This window comes from Pinus tabuliformis, chromosome 1_2 (assembly GCF_031772625.1).
Source record: "Pinus tabuliformis cultivar Carrire ecotype Pingquan chromosome 1_2, CPIR1, whole genome shotgun sequence".
Classification (NCBI taxonomy): domain Eukaryota; kingdom Viridiplantae; phylum Streptophyta; class Pinopsida; order Pinales; family Pinaceae; genus Pinus; species Pinus tabuliformis.
In genome coordinates this window covers 131,710,433-131,733,072 of record NC_142298.1, presented here as the reverse complement: position 1 = coordinate 131,733,072, position 22,640 = coordinate 131,710,433, and the positions used below count along the sequence as shown (strand labels likewise).

Here is a 22,640-nt window from a genome sequence, read left to right as displayed (position 1 = left end):
GTGTTCTGGGAATATATAGAGTTTGATTACAAAGATATGTTGATGTTCTATGCATGGAGGGGTCATAATTGACCACCAACTGCTTTAACTGCTTGATGGATTCTTTGGTGTGATCTGTCTGCTTCAATGAACGAATTTGATATTTTCTGGTGCTCTGTTGTACTTCTCAAGCAGGTGGAGTGTCGCATGGGTGGAGTTCCATAACTGTTAAATGCATTTATCTGCTCGAGGCTGGTCCTTTCTCTCGCGGCAATCCTTCCTGTTAAATGCAGTTGTTAAGGAGTAATTGCGTAGAGTAATGAACACTGGCCACCTTCGTCCTTCGATTGCATGGTACAGGTCAAGGACACAAAGACTGCATGGCGGATGAATGGAGGAGTAAGATCTGGCCATTGGATCTCAGGCAAGCAGATCTAATGGCTATGGGAGTCGAAGGTATACGAGAGATAACGAGCGGGAAAAATGGTTCGCGCGGTAAGCGGTATTCCCCGCACCGCTATCTGGGGTCAGGTGGTAATCGTATGCGGGAGCGTGATCCCATTCAACGCGCGACACGTGGATGAAGGGACGTGGCGAAAACCACTTTATCGTGAGTTAAAGAGTGGTTAGTTTATGGTCGCGGGAGAAGCGGATATCGTTGGATTGCGTGGTAGATGATCGGACGGCGAGGTTTTAATTGCACATGTTTTCGTCGGATGTGATGGGAAAGGGCTGTGTAAAGCATGCGATCATGTGATCGCGGTTACAAGACAGTTTAGACTCGGCGCCCGGGGAGCTAAGGAAATATGGGTTTATTCTGGGTTTTGGAGGAAAACAGAGATAGCGGGGGTTATGAGGGTATGAATGGTGTGAAGGAGCAGGAGAAGAATGACTGATGCGAGTCCTTTGTGAGCATAACCAACACGGCCAGACCTGTATTTGACCCTTGAATCATCAAAGTACGTAGCAGAGCTAACACCCACTATTGAGCAGGGCCCTAAGATGTAGTCCAAATTGGATGAACTTTGTAATCAAATCTTTGTGTCTTGATCTCATGCATGATTATGGCTCTTTTATCTTCGTTTGATATGCTTATGTTTCATGGTTTTTAAGTGCTCTGTTACATGTAATTTAATAACGCATCCATAGAAAAAAAATCTTGGATCATCAACCTTCCAATTGTTTATGTAGATTCATGGCAAGACTATACAACTGCTTTGAAATTGTCTCATGTGAGGATCAGAGATAGGGAAGACTCTCTTTGTTGGGTCCATTCCTCATTTGGGAAATATACCCCAAAACTGGTTATTTATACTTGACAAATGTTAGAAGGCTAGTGGAACTCATTTGGTGGTGGAAGAAGATCTAGAAATTGAGTTGTCCTTCAAAATCTCAGGTTTTCCAATGGTGTTTGAATGAAAACAAAATCCCCACATGGGATACCTTGCAAAATAAATAGAAGGAAGGGTCCATTTGGTGCACACTTTGCAAAAAAATTAAGCAATCAGTGAGTCATCTATTTTTGACCTTTCCTTTCACATTAGGTATATGGGCATTTTGTAGGAATAATCTCGGTTGTGGTGATTTTTGGCTTGGTGAGACCTTTCTTGACACTTGGAAATCTTGGCAGGAATAGTCAAATGATAAGCAACTCAGGAATATTCCCCCACTCATCTGTTGGGGAGTTTGGCTGGCTATGAACAATGCTATCTTCCAGAACCATCCCTCTTCCCTTAACCAGGTGGTTGCACAGGTCCTTGCAATCTATTCTCTCATTCCATCCTCAAACTTTGCTCATGTTCTACGTGATATATTGGCCAAATTTATAGATTTCTCCTCTCCTTGGGCATATTTTGATGGGGCTTCTCTTGCACACAAATTTTGTGGGGGAGGGAAGTCCTTTATTTACAAGAACATCATTTCTTCAAGCATCATATTGGGTTGGTTAGGGGCTCAAATAAATATGCATAGTTGATAGCATTAATACGTTTATTATATGTTTTGCCACTGAAAAAGAATTTCACACCCTTGAGGCCTATGGAGACTCCATGAATGTCATAAATTGGTTCAATGAGACATAGAGATGCCATAGTCACACACTGCTTCCTATTCTTGAGGAGACTCTTCATCTAAAACTTTCTTTTGAATAGATTTCTTGTTGCCACATATATGAAGACTTGGCATATGGAAAATCAATGAACAAACATGGGAGGATGAACATGAGTAATATCAACAAGCACAATAACCTACGAACTTAATATATTTGCTATATATTTTTGCTTATCATAGGCCTATATAGTTTTGTTTTTAACAGACAAATTATCAAAAAGTATAATGATATACATAAATAAATAAATAAGAATATTAAAATTCCCCTAAAAATAAGAATTATAAATGAAGTTTTCAAATAATCATTATAAACGGAGTTTTATTAAAAAAAAATGAAAAACTTTATAAATTAAACAATTTTAATTTTAATAAAGTGTTAACATTCCAAGCCCACGGGGCTTTGGATTGACGGTGAATGGGTGCTTTGTTAAGGCACTCCTTGCGATAGGTCACTGGTTCAAATCCCCCGTGGGCGCTTAGGTTAGTCTTAACTTAGAAAAAAAAAGTGTTAACATTCCATATAAACTTGGAAATATGAATGATGAAAAAAAAAAAATGGAATGTAAGATATTTTCCTTAATATTTTGACACTCTTTCCTTCTGATAATACTTATATTTAAAATTGTATTAATGATCTCTAATATAACTTGTTTTCCTTCGTGAGTTTTTTCTTAAAATAAATATATTCACACTCTTTTTTTTAATTTATTAATACTTGAATTTAAAAATATATTAATTAGCAGTATGTAGCCCATTTCTGGGGTAATAAGTTAAAAGTGATATACCATTTAATATGCCTTAGAATTCCTATACATGGCAATCATCTATGGGTTAATTGAAGAAAAACTAGTAATCTTCTTAAAACATTCCACAATTTATAGCTTAATTGAAAAAATACTCGTAATCTCTGTAAAGCATTCCACAATTTCCGGCTTCGTAATCTCTGTAAAACATTCCACCATTTCCGGTTTCGTAATTTCTGTAAAACATTCCACAATTTTCGGTTTGTAAACGAAGTAGGAAATAATTGAATAGCAACGGACCAAATTGCGTTGAATGTTTCTAATTTAAAGTGAAATCAAAATAAGGTTTCTAATTGTAAAAGAACCAACGTTAATAAAGATCATTGATATCATAAATTTTCTTGTGTGTGATATATCCAAATTACGAAATCTGTGAAACTGTTCGTTTGAAGACACTGCAGGAAGATACACAACAGGTCTAATAGCTGTATTTCATGTCTGATAATAATTTTTTTTAGTTCTAGTGGTTTGTTGAATAATTAATTTTTTAAATAAAATTTCTAAATAATTTAGTGAACTATTAATTCCTAACTCCTTTTATCTTTCAAAGTTAAATATCGAAAAATTCTCATACTGATTAAAAAAAAGATATTATTGTTATGATTAACTGTGCATGATTTATAAAAAGTATATTTTTTTCAGCACGAAAAAAGCTTTATATTATATTATATGCATTCATCAAAAAAATACAGCAATGCATATGGGGACTATCAATTATGGCTGAACATAGAGGATTATAAGCACATGGAGAGAAAAGATTTTATATAGCCATATCAGATCATGAAATGATAGGACGTATAGAGAGATATTGCTAGTAGCTTCTATGAACAAAATGATAGTTCATTTGACCGTCTCATATGCCATGATATTTAAGGATCAAAAATCAACATAGGAGTCAAAAGTTGTGGAAAAATGAAAAGTCATACCAGATAGGGATCACATTATAGAAAATTATGTACCCGGCATAGAAAAGTCTTGGATCTGATGAGAGATGTTGTCCACTATTATTTGCATCCTCCATATACCCTGTGGAGATGATAGACCTTGTTTTGATAAAGCATCTACCCTCCGGTTTTTATCCCTGGCAATGTGGGATATGGTATAGTCCTTCCGGCCTCAATCTTGTTCAGCCATCTTGAGAGGTGTATGTTCCTTATGATATGTTTAGGCAGTATGTGCTCAATGATCACTTTCAAATCCCCAAATATATGAAGCTTTTGTATGCCAAGGAAGTCACATATAGATAGGAGTCCAGCCAGAGCCATGACTTCTGCTTTATTGTTTGATCCAGCTCCTCCATTCCAATGGATGTCATAAACTTGACCTTCCTCAATGATAATAAAAACTCCACAGGCACATGTGCCATGTTGAGCAGCTCCGTCAAAAAAGGCACAAAGATAAACAGTGACATCCTTGGACTGAGTCTGCCTACCATGCCTGACTTTGGATTGACAAGATTGTCCAATCTCATTATACAAGTGGAGGATATATTTCGAAAATTGTTGATTGCCGATCCCTTATTGAATTGAATATTATCCTGTTGCGCCACTTCCCTATCGCCCAAATTGTTAATAGTGGAATAAGCCTCCTCTCGGTATACAAATTACTCCTTTGGCAATGCTCCTTCTATCACTGAAGTTATAAAAAGCATATTTTATTTTATATTGATTGAGATCAGATATTTGCATGCAGAGATGGCGAAGCAGCTGATTAAGATGGTCCTGATGGCCACTGTGTGGACCTTCCTTGCCCTCTTGTTCCTGGTCAGGGAATCAGGTAGGTAATATTTTTAGGATTGTTAAATAAAAATGGAAGTACGTAAATATAAACATTTTCTTGCTCTCATGTTGAACTGTTTGATCTGTGAACGAATGGCAGAGTGTCAGGGTCTTGGATATTGCTACAGCGTGTACGAGTGCGAGGCATGTCCCCCTGACTTGCACTGCGAGGAAGGCCACTTTTGCTGCACCAATTACACCAACCACGCTTAATATGCTTCCATTACCATGGCATACAATGGAAAGCAGAGTAATAATTAGAATAAAAATAAATATTGAATCATTACATTATCGAGGGAGCCATGGGCCAAACTTTCAATTTATAACTTTTTATACTAATATAATATTTATCTAGTGGTAAGAGAGCGTAATTACTATTTTATGAAAGTTACATTTATTTATTTATTTATTTTGCGTTATTCGATAGTAATTCTATAATAACAGATTAGATTATATTTCAATTTGTAATTTTTATTATATTTTCATAAATGATTTACTCAATTACTATAAATGAGAAAATATATAAAATATCATCCACTCTAAATTAGAAAATATTAAAGTAATTTTTAAATTTAGTAAAAGAATTAAACTAATAAAATATTTTTGGAAAAAAATAATTTATAAAAAGTATATATCATTTAAGTGAAAAGTCTTTTATCAATTCACTTAAAGTATCACAGCGCTAATGGCATGACATAGATTTTTATTTTAAATTAAAGATTTTTTTTGTTTATTTTAAATTAAAGAAAAATATTTGTGTAATTTATTTTTAATGAATTAGTTAAATACTTTTATTTATGTCATGAGGATTAGTTTTTATATAATGATTTGAATTTCAGTATATATATATATATATATATATGTTTTTAACATTTATGTATAATTAATATATAAATAAAATAATTTATTTTATTAAAAACTGTTAATAAAAAAAATAAATTATTTTTATTTTTAAAATATAAAAAAAAAATATATATATATATATATATATATATATATATAATTTAACATCTATTATTATTATTATTTAAGTTAATATTTTAATTTCTCGGGTAAATGTGAATATATATGTTTGAATAATATACTTATATATGTCTATATTATATAATAGAAATTAATATAAATTTATTTTAAGTTTATAAGGATGAGTATGTGATGAGAAGTTAATATAAATTTATTTTTAATTTATATTTATGAGTATGTAATGAGAAAAAATAAATTTTGGAGATTTAATATTTATTTTTAATTTAATTTAATTTTCCTTTAAAGTTTGGGTTTTTATTAATCTGATTTACTTTTATTTAAATTGTGTTAGGGTTTATTACTTTAATCACTTGTATAATTACTCATTTTCTTTATATCCTTTATATCGAGATGTAAAAAACATTTATTAACTTTCACTAATCAAACATAATTTCAACTTTAAATACAAATCAATTCAAAAATATAAATATAGATCTTGAATTGTTTTCTTTATGATTTATTATATTATTTTATATTAATATTTTTTTAATTGCCAAAGGTTTTTTATTTCAACTTAAGATGATTATTTTTTTAATTAATTACTTAGATTGATTATCAAGGGAATATGCTCATCATACGCTTAGTCTTAATGCTTATCAACCTTTGTAGTGTGTTACCTAGTTGGTTAGGTTGCATTGACTTTTAATAAATTTAAAAAATTAATTTTTGCCATGTGGCTCCCTGCACACCAATTTTTTAGGGATTTGAGATTATTCCAATTTTAATAAATTCACATTCTAATTAGATCAGGAAATTAATATATAAACAATATCATTTACAATAAGATGTGTAATTCCTTTTTTTTCTCAAATTAAATTAGAATTGTACCACATGGCTCCCCCACCAATTTTCTAGGGATTTGAGATTATTCCAATTTTAATAAGTTCGTGTTATAATTAGATAGTGAAATTGATATATAACCAATTTTTTTTTAGGAAAATGGTTAATTTTACAATAAGATGTGTAATTCCTTTTTTTTCTCAAATTAAAGTTGACCCATAACCTTTTTACATATGGTTAATCAGCTAAAGTGTACCTTGGTTAAACATTCTTCCTGTTGCATTAATTTTTTTGTTATATTTATAAAGCCTTCGACTATATCAACAACATTAATATTTTTAATATGGTTGTAGTAATTATGTATAAATTTAATATTAAATACATAAAACAATTACACATTATTTCTATATATAATTATAAAAATAATTTTTTATTTATAAAAATAGTTTAATTAACAAGTTTCATATTATAAAATAAATAGCATGTAAATCATAAAATCAAAATTCAAATCTCTATCATCAAATAAAAAAATATAAAAAATGTTTTCACCGTAATAAAAAAATTATAAAATAGTTTAATAAATATTAAAATATATTTATATTTTTTACCATATATATTTAATATTATCACAAATTATATAATTTTAAAACATATTATAAATCCAAATATATAGTTTATACATTATGAATACAATGATTTTTAATATAAAAGAAGGGAAGAAGTTAGAAGTAGGATGGTGCATGACATATTTTTTAAAGGTTAATTTAAATATATAGTTAATACTGTATGAATACAATGATTATTAATATAAAAAAAAAAAAAAAAAAAGGGAGAAGTTAGAAGTCAGATGGTGCAAGACATATTTTTTTTTAAAGTTAATGTGTTGCCTTTGGAATAGTTTTTCTGATGTGAAAGGGTGATCAATATTGAATCAAAGTTATAAACTAATGGTTTTTTTTTTTTTAATGAATTTTAGATTTTTAAAGAGTTTTTTAAAGAGTTTAGTTTTATATTATTTTAATAGATAGATATATAAGGAGAAAGAGAAATAGAGAGGTTTTTAAAAAAAAAACTATTTTATAAATTATTATTCTAATACATTATTTATTATTTGTAAATTTAATGTTATTAATTTATATAATGATATTATAATTTTTTAATATAATAATATTATTTATTTTTATTGTTTTTTATCAGAAAAGTGAAAAGTACTTGTTTGAGTTTTGTTCGTTATATTATGGTCAAAATGTGATAATGATAGAAAATTGTAACTTATCAATAATCATAATAAAGGTAATTGTTTACATTCTGTTAATCATATTAAGTCAATAAATAGTAATGATCATAAAACCACAGCTTGAACAATAATCACTCGCTTAGAAAGCACCTAACTCATCATGGGAATGGTTCTTAAACAATAATAGTAATAAAGGTAATTGTTTAGGCTTTGTTTATGATATTAGAGAAAAAATTATAATTATTAAAAACCACAACTTGAACAATAATCATAATAAAGATAATTGTTTGAACAATAATACTAAAGATAATTACTTGAACTTTTTTTTTCTTTTTTTCTTTTTTTCTTTTTTCTTTTTTTTTTCTTTTTTTTCTTCAGTACGAATAAAAGCCAGATTTTATATTAATCTCAGATCAGCCACATAGTACATATTTTTGGCAGAAACCACTTGCTATAACATGGCCTAAAAAGAGGCAATAAACAGTCTTCTTCTGTATCTATTACTTCTGAAAGTATGCAAAAAAGAAGAAAGTTGAGAAAATAACAAGACTATTAGAGAATGTCTGAAGTCAAAGAAGATATATCCAAAGTTTTGCAAAAGTAAGATAGAAACCTATCGATAGGAGTACCACCTGAATAGGAAGTTTAATGTGCATCGTGAGACTAGCATTTGCTAGATACAAAAAACCAGAGGGAAGAGAGAAGCGAGAAAAAAACAAGTTATGTTCCAGGGAGGAAGAAATCCACAATCTGGTAAGTAGTGTCTCTCAGGGAAATATCCATTTTCCATTTACCTGGTTGAATTAGAAGCCCTTTTTTTGATAGCTTGAGTATTCAGTGATCTATCGACATGTTGAATAGACCATTCCTTTTTCCATTTTTGGAAGAAATCAATCTTGTGTATCCATCCTGCTAGAAAAAAAAAATTATTGAATGTTTGCCAATGACATGATCAATGATGATTTTTGAGTCCCCATATATCTGAAGAATCGGAATGCTTAGGAAAGTGCTGATGTGAAGGAGGCCCGAAAGTGCCATGGCTTCTGCTTTGTTGTTTGTTCCTTTCCCACCATTCCAGTGAATAGAAATATTTTGTTCCTCATTTATAGCAATGAAAACACCGCAGGCACACATTCCGTTTTGCGTTGCTCCATCAAAAAAAGCTCTAGGGAAAATCATCTGTTTGAGATTGTCTTTCACAATTTCATCTCCTTTTTTATGATGTATGGTCTTTTGTGGTAGAGAATTGTACAAAGATATGATATGTTCAAAAACTGACTGGAAATATTTCTGCCTATTTTGGAACAAGAGTTTGTTTCTCCATTTCCATATTGTCCAAAAGACCAATTGTGGTATGGATCTCCATGATCTTTTCTGTGTACCCCACCATTCAAGTGCCTCTTTGATAGAAGGATGAGAAATATAGGTAAAACCAAAATAAGAGGATAGGTTCTTCCATAGCTGATGAGTGAGGCTGCAATTAAGGAACATGTGATAGTTATTTCCCCCCCCCCATTTACAAATTAGGCATATACTTGGGCCCATCCATTTCCTCTTCTGCAAATTTTCCCATGTGAGATTTTTGTTATGGTAGACCAGCCAGGAAAAAATGATAATTTTGCTTGGGGCACCTGATTTCCATAGCGAAGAAGGGAAAAAAAAATCTGATAGAGGAAGATGGCTTCTAGTCAAAGATGAATAGATATCTTTTACACTTATGTTATTCTTCCCCCTTTTCCCTTTCCAGGTGAGAAAATCACAAAAATTTGTGTGGCAGAAACCAATACTCCTCATGGTCATTAGTATCCTATGCCATTGATGAGCCAGTGAACCATTAAGGCCCAACTCATGGGCTTCTTTCCAAATGGGAGAAGGGCCCTGCCAACCAGCAATGACTTGACTCCATACAAAAATTCTCAAACTTTGGAAGGAAGTTTTTATTTGTGGTGGTATAATAGAGTAATCTTCTGCTCCCCATATAGGGTCATACCCTATATACACATTGTTCCCATTTTGTAAGCTCCATGAGAGGTTTTGGAGAAAAAAAAATTCTATTTTACGGAAACTTTTCCAAATTGTAGAGCCATATGTGGACCCTATAGTACCTTCCCTGTACCAGTATGATAAATCTTTATTTCCCATGTACTTGTTCCTTATGGTTATGCTCCATAAGCTATCCTCGAATATACTCCTCCAAAGTTATTTGCATACCAGGGCCATCCCAAATTTCCGAAGGTCCATGACTCCCCATCCTCCTAGTTCTTTTGGGAGTGTAATATTTGAAATTTTTGTCAGATGATATTTCTTTTTTTCTTTGCTTTCACCTAGATGAAATTTGTTGTCATACTATTCAGCAAAGAAATAATGCTTTTTGGGATGTAAAACAGATGGGCCCAATACACAGTTAGTTGTGCTAGCACCAATTGTGCTAGTACCACCCTACCCCCCATCGATAGGCACTTATTTTCCCAACCTGCTATCCTTTTGTAGTAGCGATCAGAGATCCATTGCCAATCCGTTTTCGTATAGCAGGAAGGCTTTAAGTGGTATCCAAGATATTTCATGCCTTCCTTAATGTGTCTCGCTTCAATTTTATACAGATTAGTCAAGTACTCAATAATTCTCTTTTCACATTCCCCATGATAGAAGGTGGACTTACTTTCATTTACTTGAAGGCCTGTAGCTTTTTGGAAATTCTTCAGTATGTTATAAATACAGCTCCAGGTGATATGGCATAGCATTCCAAAAATCAGTATGTCATCCACAAAAAGGCTGTGAGAAATGTAATTTCTTCTGCAGATCATCATGGGACGGTTATGCTCCTCCTTTATAGCTCTTTTTAAATGCAGGCTTAGGGAATCCATTGCTAGAATGAATAGGAGAGGGGATAGGGAGCACCCCTGTCTTAGCCCTCTCACCGCAGAGAAGAAAGCAGATGGGTATCCATTGATTAGGATAGCAAAATTTACATTTTCAACACATGCCATTATCCAATTTGATACATGATGATTAAGGCCAATTTTGGAGAGTAGACATCTTAGAAAACCCCAATCAAGACAATCATAGGCCTTCTTGAGATCAATTTGCAGAATTGCAGCGTCAAGCTTCTTTGTATGTAAGGAATGCAAACTTTCCTGTGTGTTCGCCACCGCATCATGGATATTCCTGTCTTGGAGGAACCCATGTTGTTCCTGAGAGATGAATTTAGACAGGATGCCTCGGATTCTACCAGCAATGATCTTGGAGACAATCTTATAAATTACATTGCACAGAGATATTGGTCTGAAATCCAAGAAAGAGGAGGCTTTTTTCCTTTTTTGGAATGAGAGCAATATATGTTGAAGTAATGTGCTGGTGAAATTTGCCCGACCTTCTTGATTCTTCCACCATACCTAGTAAGTCCTTCTTGATAAGATCAAAAAAGTGAATGAAGAACTCTATCGTCCATCCATCTGGTCCTGGGCTTTTGTCCTTTTTAAAAGATTTCATTACCAATAATAATTCCTCCTCTGTGACGGGCTTATAAAGGTATTCATTTTGTTCTTTATCAAACATGGTAGGGAAAGGGTCAATACCCTAGAAAATGTCTTCAGCCATGCTGGATTCATTCCTTCTGTATGATTTTTTGAAGTAGTTCACAGCCGCATTTGAGATATCTTCTTGAGAATGTACCATATTACCATCCTCGTCTTTTATCTCCCATATTGTATTAATTTCTCTCCTTTTATTTGCATATCTGTGAAAGAATTTGGTATTCCTGTCTCCTTCCTTTAACCATATGGCTCTGCTTTTTAATCTCCATGAGGCTTCTTCTATGGCAAGTAAACTGTTTTTCTTGGATTCCAACTCCTTTATACGATAGTGAAGTTTTAAGGGAAGACAATTCTCAGACATTTTGCAAGCAATTTCATCCAATTCCTTTTGAATGTCTTTCAGATCTCTCCTGTTGGATTTTATCTTGTTGGTTTGCCAGGCTTTGACTATGGTCTTGAGAGAAGCTAGATTATCCAGTAGTTTCTGATAAGGAGAAGAGGAGTCCAATGGAGAGTGGCATAACCAGGATTTTTGAACAAGGTCATTGAAATCTGAATCCTCCAGCCAGACTCTATTGAATTTAAAGGGAAGACCCTTCCTGATACCTTGCTTTTTCCACTGTAGAGAAATTGGTCTGTGATCAGAGATAAAGCAATTTACAATATTCGAAACTAGCAAACCCAGGGGATCTAGCAGCTTATCATGAAACAAAAAAAGGTCTAGTCTTTTAGCCAGATAAGAAGAGTAAGATCTCCCATTATCCCAAGTAGGATCGATTTTAGGAGGGTAGACATAAACAAAGTTATGATGGAGAATAGCATCTTTGATAAGTCCAGCCAAAGGGTCGGTCTTCCTGCCTCTCCCCCAAACTTCATCACTGCTGAGGGTACAATTCAAGTCACAAGCTATTAGGAGTGAGTCCATCTCCATAATTTATGTTGAAAGGAAACGATTCCAGAAGGATAGACGCTCCTTAAAACTAAAAAGCAATATTTATTAAAAATTACAACTTGAACAATACTCATAATTACAAAAAAAATTATAATAAAAGTATTTGAACCAAGATAATTATTTAAAATTTACTCAATCATATCATGTTTAAAAGTTGATAACTATGAAGAATTATAACTTTCAACAATAGTGATAGTCAAAATACCAAAATACCTATTTGAACTTTACTTCTTATATTAACTTTAAAAGTATAATTGTTTCAAATTTGTTTACCATATTAAAAAAAAACAATTATTATAAAAAGAACACAATTTAAATAATTATTATTATTAAAAAAAATATCTATCACACAATTCCACCAAAGCTACATTAAATCAACTGATTACACATATTATTTTAAATTGATTCTTTAAATGACCATTGTGACTCAAGATTCTCACTCCTCACAAGAGTAGATGGAAAGTGACTCATTATTCTCACATCACAAGCCCTCACGATTCACCATGAACGTCATTCAAAATGTCCACTTAATGATATCTCTTGAATAGTTTTGAGGAAGCTATGGGCAATCAATGATATAGTAATATCACATGGAAGTTGTATTCAAAATTTACACTTAATAGTTTCTCCATCATTGTGTTGTTTTCACCCGGCAGTATCAGTTTTTTAATATGAAACATGAGCATTATATCTGAAAACAAATTACGGTACATAATGTATATTAAATATATATTTAATAAATTGAAAGCCAATACCTCGAATTGCGTGGTCATGAATGCTCTCTAGATTAATGTGCGATCGAACGTTATTGCAGATCGTACGAAGGAACTTTTTTGAGCTCCTCAACTTGCTCATGAGGAATGGCTGGAGTTGTGATGCATGAGAAGTTGCTATTTGAATATATAAAATGGGTTTTTAAAATAAAAATTAACTATTTCAAAAGTAAAAAGTAAAAGAAATTATATATGTAATTACCGTGATATGTACAGTGTTTAAATGTGAAAATTTAATTTGAAAATTTAATTTGAAGTGTTTTAGTTAATTAGTTGAATAAATGGTTTGAATCAAGTTAGTTTAAATTGATTTGATGCAGATTATTTTCGTGAACTTTAAGCATCTAGGGCTAATCGAGGTAAGATATGATGCCTAAACTATTTGATGAGACAACCTTGTGTGATTAACTTGAGATCAACCATGATTTGTGGAGAATGGTTGGATACTCATATATAAATAAATGAGTTTATTTAGTGAGTGATATTTGTTAGCGATACATTATGTAAGTTCTATGCTCCAATGATATGTTATTGATACTACTAACTCTTATTTTGGAGATGTTTGTATGCTGCCTGCAATGCACCTATGATTTATAACATTGTAATAGAGCTTATGGATTGGAGATCTTATTTTGGTTGTATATTTGTAAGACCTCTTGTAGGTTTTCACATCACATAAAATATCAATGGTATATGATCTCCTAAAAATTTAAATCTCTAAAAAAAATCGATTCGTTTTAAACTTGTAAGATTCTTTGGATCAAGGTTTGTAGAAGTAACATGAATTTGAAGTAAGGGCTTATCATTCTCAATGACCATAACTGTGGCATGTGGGAATAGAATATGGATACTCTATTAGAAAGTAAAGGTTGATGGTTATTTACAAAAATTAGTATTCTTGATTTGAAAGTCTATCATGATAAATTCTTTCTAAATATCAACAAGGATGAAATTACAAGTGTCATGAAAACCTATATCTCAAAAGCGACTTAGTTCCATACTAGTTGAATCAACTACCTAAATGTATTTCAGAAGAATTTGAAGAATAAATTTGACAAGGTTAATGAAAGTTAGGTGATGCAACTTGAGAAAGCGTTGACCTTCCATGAATCCCTCTTTTTAAACATGATTGAAGACTATTTGTCTTATGTTAATGAGATATAGTTAAAGTTGGGTAAATGTCAGAGCTACTTCTTAAATAAAGAAGGTCAATTAATAGAATTGATTATGATGAATATAAAAAACACCCTATGATGTTTTTTTATTCCACATTTCGTGCGAATCAAGCGTTAAGGAAAGAAGGTGTTAAGGGTTATACACTTGATTCCTTGTTTAGTTAGTTAATTAGGGCATAAAAGAACTATTTGATGAAGGAAATATTTGTGATAATATATAAGATCATTTCACAAAAGAAACATTTTGACAAAATTTATAGGGAAAGAGGTTGAAATGAAAATATCATGAAAGTCCTTAAAGGATACATTGACTAGAATCATGGAGGTCTAGTTGATAAAATAAAGTAGTCAACTGAGAGTAAACGATTGATAGATAAGGTCAAGAATGGCATACTTATTGATATTATATGAAATTAGGGCCTATTGAGAAGACGTGTTGGAAGAAGATCAATGATATTGAGGATAAGGTAAAGAGGCTTTAAGGTGATTAGAAGTGATGGACTTAAGGATGTAACAATGAAAACCATGTCTTTCTATTGCTTCTTCCAAAATAATGCATGCTCACACTTCTCAAAATGAATGGATAATGGACTTTGAGATGTTCACATTGCATGACTAAGGATTCCTCTCTTTTTTATTTAGTAAGGATAAGGAAGAGAAAATATTTGTTGTAGATGATTATGCGCTTATGCTTACTTGTAGTGGTAAGGTTGATTGTGAAAATAATGTGGTCAGTAATGTTTAACCATGTATGTAATCTAAATTAAAATTTGTTGTTTGTCTCACAAATAAACCAAATAGGAAAAGGAAATTGTTGTGAAGGATATTAACAACAATTTTGAAGTTTATGTTAAGGGAATTTTTGACCCTAAGGAGATATTGTATAATTCTTGTGATGAGGAAGGAAACATGACCATTTGTGCTTATAGCTAGATTATGTGATAGAATTAGAATTTGACATGAAAGATTAGGGAATCTAATCTTTGGGAGGATAAGGAACATGGTTGAATCATCACATTACAATTAGTCCACCAATATAGATCCATTGTAAGTCCATATCTATCCTGCATCATGAGGGATCAAACTACTGGAGGTGCAATCCTTTCCTTAAGTTTTCCACTATAAAAAGGTTTGCACTTTGGTGTGTGTGTGTGCTGAAAATAGAAACAAGAAATGTTAAAAATAGAAGTGATAAATTTAGCACTGCTATAAATAGCATTTCGGGATACCTTCTTATTTTAGTTAGTCCCTGAACTAAAATAGAAAAGTAAAATTCGAATTTGATCTTAGCAGTTGTTTGTTAAATAATTAATTAATTCATATTGAGTTAATTAGTTGTAGAAAATCAAACATGAAGTCTATGTGAGGACATGCAACAGTTTCTCCATTGATTGAGGAATTTATCCCTCAGTTATTAAGGATGAGTTGTAATTAGTTGGCTCAATTAACTGAGTTAAGTCTAGTTAGATTAGTTCAAATAGTTTGTTGAACTAATTGTGAGTTCAGTTAGTTATTGCATGCATGCATGTAACTACTACACTTCAGATAATTGAATATTCTCTCATAAATAACTCATGCATGTCAGTTCAGTCAGAGACCCAGTTGAGATCAGATGGAGGGACAATGTACTATCAGTTGTAGGAATATTCCATTGTGAATATCTCTTGCATGCAGAAGGAATTAATTCCTTAGAGATTTCACAGTTACTTCTTCAGTTTAGTGAGTGTATGATGAGACCAATCACACAGGTGGAATCATTGGACCCCAAGAAAAATTGCGCAAGGAAATAGGAGGCTTGGAGGGCTGAGGGAAGGCATATCTTGTGTCTATTTAGTCTGTGAGTTGTATTGTTTGATTGCAAAGAGAGCAGGATAGCTTGTGAGCTGATTCTTTTTGTAATCTGAACATATTTCCACTTGTATGATAATACAGAGATCGGGGTTTTTAGCTGAGGCTTTCCCCATATTATTCTTCTGTGTTCATGTGTGAATGATTTCTCATTCTCAGTTATATGTGTTTTATTTGATCGTTCTCATATTCGATTAAGCTTCCACAAGTTTGTTGTAGAAGTAGATCTTGTATTTTGCTTTAGTATATTGCATAATCTGTTGATCTACAGTGGGAATTTCTACATGGTATCAGAGAAAAGGTGATCAAAGTGAAGAACAATATATAAGAAGGGAGAAGTTTGAAGTTTGAGGTTCCTGAATATAGAAATCGAGTTATTATCACATCTCAATTTCACCAATGGCGTTCAGCAGTTTAAGACTCGAGTATGCCCTTGATGGCAACTCGAATTATATAGCTTGAAAGGATCGCATGGAAGCAATATTAGAGGATAACGGTCTAAAGGACTTCATTGATCAAGAAGTCCCTAAGCCTGCAGCAACTAATGCTACAAAATTCGTGGAATGGAAGAAATGTGTGGCTAGAGCAAGGAGAATCCTCCTGGAGGAAGTTCGAGGCCACATTGTCTGAAGCCTCCATGGGAAGGAGACACCATTTTCGATGTGGAAAACATTGAAAGATCTATATCAGAACAACAACGATCAGAGGAAGATGGCGCTGAAAGACAAGCTTCGGAAAATCAAGTGTGAAAAGGGTGACACGATCTCTACATATCTAAACAAGCTCGCCACTTGCAGGGATGAGCTTGGAAGCGTAGGGATCACGACAGTCGATGATGACATGGTGAGCCTTGCACTCTTCTGTCTTCCTAAGAGATGGCATAGCTACCAAGACTCGGTTAATGGAAGAGAGAAACTACCAGATTGGGAACGACTTTGGTCGGATCTGATGCAGGAGGAGATAAGAAGAAGCACCAGAGATGGATCTTTATCAAAGCAAGATGATGAGGAAAATCTAGCCTTAGCGAGTAATGCGAGGAAAGGGAAAGGGAAGGTGTCCCATTCCAAATCCAGTTCTTCCCATGGTGGGAAGAAGTTTGACAAATCAAAAGTGTGATGCTTTCATTGTCATGAAGTGGTCCATTATGCTACGAATTGTCCACAGAAGAAATCTAAGAAGGGATCCTCGAAGGGATCTAATGGTGAGGCACTGGCCTCACAGTTTGAGTTGGATTTCTCTCTTATCGCATGCATGGTTTCATCCATGGTGGGATGTGTGTGGTACCTGGACAGTGGAGCTTCATTCCACATGTCAGGTGACAAGAATCTTTTCAGTACCTTGGAGGAGAAGGATCTCCAGATGTGAATCGAGATGGGCAATGATGGAAAATACCGTGTTTCAGGTGAAGGTACGGTTGTGTTTAAGAAGGAGCATGGAGCTCCCCTCACCCTGACTGATGTAAAGTATGTACCAGGTCTGAAGAAGAATCTTGTGTCCATTGCTATGCTAGAAGATAAAGGCTATGATGTAGTATTTAGTAAAGGAAAGGTATTCCTGAGGCATATCGGCATTGGACAGACCAAGCGAATTGGGATTCGAGTAAAGAATCTCTACAAGATGGAGGTAGATTACTATGATGCATTGAGTTCCAAATCTGAGATGGTGTAGAGCCAAGATGTTGGCGAGCTATGGCATAGAAGATTGGGCCACTTGCACCATGGAGCCCTGAAGATCATGCAACAGATTTCTACTGGACTTCCCAAGGGAAAACTGGAGCAGACGAATACATGCAAAGGTTGTACCTTGGGTAAGTATGTGAAATATTCCTTTCTGGATTGAGACAGTAGAGCTGGAGCAATCCTGGAGTGAGTTCACTCAAATGTTTGTGGACCTTTCTCTACAGCCTCCACTGCTAAACAAAGGTACTATGTTATTTTTATTGATGATTTTTCTCGTAGATGTTGGATCTACTTTATGCAAAAGAAGGATCAGACCTTCTTGAGGTTTTGTGAGTTTAAAGCCTTGGCAAAGAAAGAATCTGGAAAGAAAATAAAAGCCTTGCGTAGCGACAATGGTGGAGAGTATGTCTCCCAACAGTTTAAGGACTTCTGCACTGCAGAAGGAATTAAACGGGAGTTGACGGCACCCCATAACCCACAACAAAATGGGGTGGCCGAAAGGAAGAATAGATCGATTGTGGGAGCAACTCGAGCGATGTTGCATGACCAAAGCCTACCACTGCATTTGTGGGTTGAGGCATGCAATACAACAATATACTTGCAGAATAGAAGCTTGCACCGTATACTGGGAATGAAGACACCTATGGAGGCCTTTTCTGGGAAGTGACCAGATGTGAGTCACTTCCAAATCTTTGGATCATCAATTTACTGTCATGTGACCAAAGATGCCCGGAAGAAGCTAGATCCAACAACTGAGTTGGGAATACTTGTGGGGTACACTGATACACCCCACAACTATCGGGTGTACCTTCCTACCAGTCAGAGGACAGTGGTACACAGGGATCTGAAGTTTGACGAGCAGAAAGCCATGCGAGTATCTCTTGAGAGGGAGCTCAAGTTGCATGCAGAGGAGGAACTTTCAGTTCCTAAGGAGGAGGAGCCTTAGATTGATGCGGAGGAGCCGCATACAAAGGATCTGGGAGTGGAGACATCCACTCATGCTGAGACTTCCACAGATGGGTGGAAACGCTCAAGGGAAGCTGACAGGTTGATGCTGGATGCACGGTAGAATGTGGGACAACTATATTCTCAACGCAAATAGAGGAGGTCACCCAAGCAGTACACTGGTTACATGGCCCTAGTTGGGGAGTGTGTAGAGTCCGAACCTTCTTCATTCGAGGAGGCAGTGCAGCAACCAGTCTGGGTTGATGCAATGGTAGAGGAGTACAACTATATCATTTAGAACAGTGTGTAGGATGTTGTCCCAAGACCTCAGGATAAGTCAGTGGTTAGTTCCAGATGGCTTTACAAGGTAAAGTAGGCAGCTGATGGCAGTGTTGAGAAACATAAGGCAAGGTTTGTTGCTCGTGGTTTCTAACAGGTCGAGGGGATCGACTATGATGAGAGCTTTGCTCCTGTAGCAAGGTACTCATTTATCAGATCAATGTTGGCACTATCAGCTCAAATGGGTTGGAAGATCCATCAGATGGATGTGAAGACAACATTCCTTAATGGGAAGATTGAGGAGGAGGTGTACATTGAGCAGCTAGAGGGTTTCGAGACCTTCGATCGTGAGTCGCATGTGTGCCAACTCAAGAGGGATTTGTATGGGTTGAAGTAAGAACCCCGTGTTTGGTACACCAGGATTGATAGCTATTTCACTGGGTTGGGCTTCACCAAAAGTGAAGCAAATGCAAACCTTTACCACATCATGGTAGAAGGTAAGCCATTGATCATTGTTCTTTATGTTGATGGTCTGATTTTGACAAGTGATGACCAGCTGATCCAGTCTTGCAAGGAGAACCTTGCAAGAGAGTTCGAAATAAAATGCATGGGTCTTATACACTACTTTCTAGGCACGGAGGTGTGGCAGAAAGATGGTGAAGTATTTGTGTCTCAAGGCAAGTATGTCAATGAGATACTCAAGCGCTTTCACATGGAGAAGTGTAGGCCCATGCTGACTCCTCTAGCTAGGAACTAGAGGAAGGAAGATGTTACTTCAGGTGAGATAGTAGCTGCTATTGTTTAGCGGCAGCTGGTGGGTTCACTTATGTATCTAGTGAACACACGACCAAACTTATGCTTTGCGGTGAACCAGCTGAGTCAAGCTATGGTTCAGCCTACCAAGTTGTTTTGGAAGGAAGCTAAGCATGTGCTGAGATACCTCAGAGGCACATCTCAGTTTGGATTGTGGTACAGACGAACAGAGGGAGTGAAGCTTCAGGGCTCACAGATGCGGATTAGGCAGGGAGTCCATCAGACCAGAAGAGCACTTCTAGAGGAATCTTCAACCTTAATTCAGCTGCAGTTTCCTGGTACAGCAGGAAACAGAGATCAGTTGTACTTAGCTCAGCAAAGGTTTAATACATGGCTACTAGTCAGGCTGCATGTGAGGCCATTTGGATGCAAAAGATTCTAGTGGGATTGTTTGGTTAGAGGATGGATCCAACTATGATCTACTGCGATAATCAGAGTTGTATCAAACTCTCTGAGAATCCAGTTTTTCATGACAGGTCCAAGCACATTGATATCCGATATCACCATCTTCGAGACTGTGTGGTCAAGAGGATCATGTTGTTGCTGTATGTTTCGACCGAGGAACAGGATGCAGATATTTTGATGAAGGCATTGTCAAAATGCAAGTTCGAGTTCCATAGAGACAGGATTGGGGTTATTGATAATCCCTTTCTTGTTGAGAGGGAGTGTTGAAAATAGCAACAAGAAATGCTAAAAATAGAAGTGCTAAATTTAGCACTGCTATAAATAGCATTTCGGGATACCTTCCTATTTTAGTTAGTCCCTGAACTAAAATAGAGAAGTAAAATTCGAATTTGATCTTAGCAATTGTTTGTAAAATAATTAATTAATTCATCTTGAGTTAATTAGTTGTAGAAAATCAAACATGAAGTCTATGTGAGGACATGCAACAGTTTCTCCATTGATTGAGGAATTTATCCCTTAGTTAAAGAGATAAGGATGAGTTGTAATTTGAGTTGTAATTAGTTAGCTCAGTTAACTGAGTTAAGTCCAGTTAGATTAGTTCAAATAGTTTGTTGAACTAATTGTGAGTTCAATTAGTTAATGCATGCATGCATGTAACTGTTGCACTTCAGATAACTTAATATTCTCTCATAAATAACTCATGCATGTCAGTTCACTCAGAGACCCAGTTGAGATAAGATGGAGGGATAGTGTACTATTAGTTGCAGGAATATTCCATTGTGAATATCTCTTGCATGCAGAAGGAATTCATTCCTTAGAGATTGCACAGTTACTTCTTTAGTTTAGTGAGTGTGTGATGAGGCCAATCACACAGGTGGCATCATTGGACCCCAAGAAAAACTACGCAAGGAAATAGGAGGCTTGGAGGGCTGAGGGAAGGCATATCTTGTGTCTATTCAGTTTGTGAGCTATGTTGTTTGATTGCAGAGAGAGTAGGATAGCTTGTGAGCTGATTCTTTTTGTAATCTGAACATATTTCCACTTGTATGATAATACAGAGATCAGGGTTTTTAGTTGAGGCTTCCCCCAGGGTATTCTTCTGTGTTCATGTGTGATTGATTTCTCATTCTTAGTTATATGTGTTCAATTTGATCTTGCTCATATTCGATTAAGCTTCCGCAAGTTTGTTGTAGAAGTAGATCTTGTATTTTGCTTTAGTATATTTCATAATCTGTTGATATATAGTGGGAATTTCTACAGTGTCTGTGTGTAATATGCCACTTTTCAAGTCCATGTTGAGCACAAAGGAAATTAAGCATCTTCCTTTGCACACATCATTGAATTAAACATTTCCTACATATACACACCATTTATTATGCAACATGGTAGACTCATCACATTACAATTAGTTCGCCAGCATAGATCCATATTAACTCCACATTTATCATGCATCGAGAGGGATCAAATCCCTCACGGTGAAACTCGTTATTTTATTTATCACAAAAATTGTAATTTTATTTATTTTTTAATATTTTTTAATTCCATGTTCAATTCCATGTGTAGCATCCCCATATTGATCACCATGTTAATTCATAATCAATTACAATTAATTATGTTAATAGTGTTCCTTTGCAAGTGTCAACATGGATGTGCTTCTATTGTGACAAAGATGAACTAATTAAACAGGGAACAATATATATGTATTTTTCCATTAAATAAATGTTAAGCAATTGACTAGGAATGTGAACATCAATATGGACCATGATACCAATAGTGGGAGATTTACAAGGGTGTTATAGGAAATTTTATTTCGAAAGTCTTTCCATGAATTCAAATTAAAAATATGAACTTTTCCCCTCTTTCCCAAGAGCCCATTCATTATGAATGACCATGCAGTTGGAACTACCACCCTCATTATTGTAGAAGTTGGGGTGGTAGTTAAAATGGTGCTTGAAAGTTTATTGGATGTAATGGGTGGACTACATTCCTTGGAATTGTAAACTTACCCGTAGATCTACTTGAAAGACCGGGGTAGATATAGGGGATGTACAAAAGTAGACTACATTGATTATGGAAAATTTTGTAAGGGAGAAAAGATCCACAAATGGAAGAGTGGGTAAAAAAATCATTCATAGTTAGAGAGAGATACACATAGAGAGAGTATAGGCATATGAATTCCTTGAATAGAAAATTCATAAGTATAATGTTGCCATTATTGAGTAGAAAGGTTGATAGGGTGTTGTGAGTGATTATATTGAGCTTTGGATGCCCAAATACACTTAAAAAGTGCCAAACTATGATTGGCACAATATTAGTGTGTTTTGGGTTCTCTTAAAATGATTTTTTCATGAAAAATACTTGTAAGACATCTTTGGAACTTAGCTGATTAGCAAGGTTCGTGAATTGATGTGCACTAGGAAAGAATAGGGACTATCAAGTATTGAATTGCTATGCTAAAAACTTTGATTTTCATCCCCTTGGTAGATGCCCCTTGCTACTAGAATCCCAAAGACCTATAAACAATCATAG

General features: G+C 34.6%; 1 protein-coding gene across 1 annotated transcript; it reads right to left on the bottom strand.

Annotated features, from left to right (window-relative positions):
* Nucleotides 1–11,285: 11,285 nt before the first annotated feature.
* On the bottom strand, nt 11,286–12,173 carry LOC149204867 (uncharacterized). The gene has a single exon (XM_089397228.1). The coding sequence runs from the start codon at nt 12,171–12,173 to the stop codon at nt 11,286–11,288; it is 888 nt and encodes a 295-aa protein (XP_089253354.1).
* Between the last annotated feature and the right edge of the window lie 10,467 nt (nt 12,174–22,640).

Coding starts and splice junctions, on each gene's coding strand:
- LOC149204867 (XM_089397228.1), bottom strand. CDS start 12,173: ATGGAGATGGACTCACTCCTAATAGCTTGTGACTTGAATTGTACCCTC.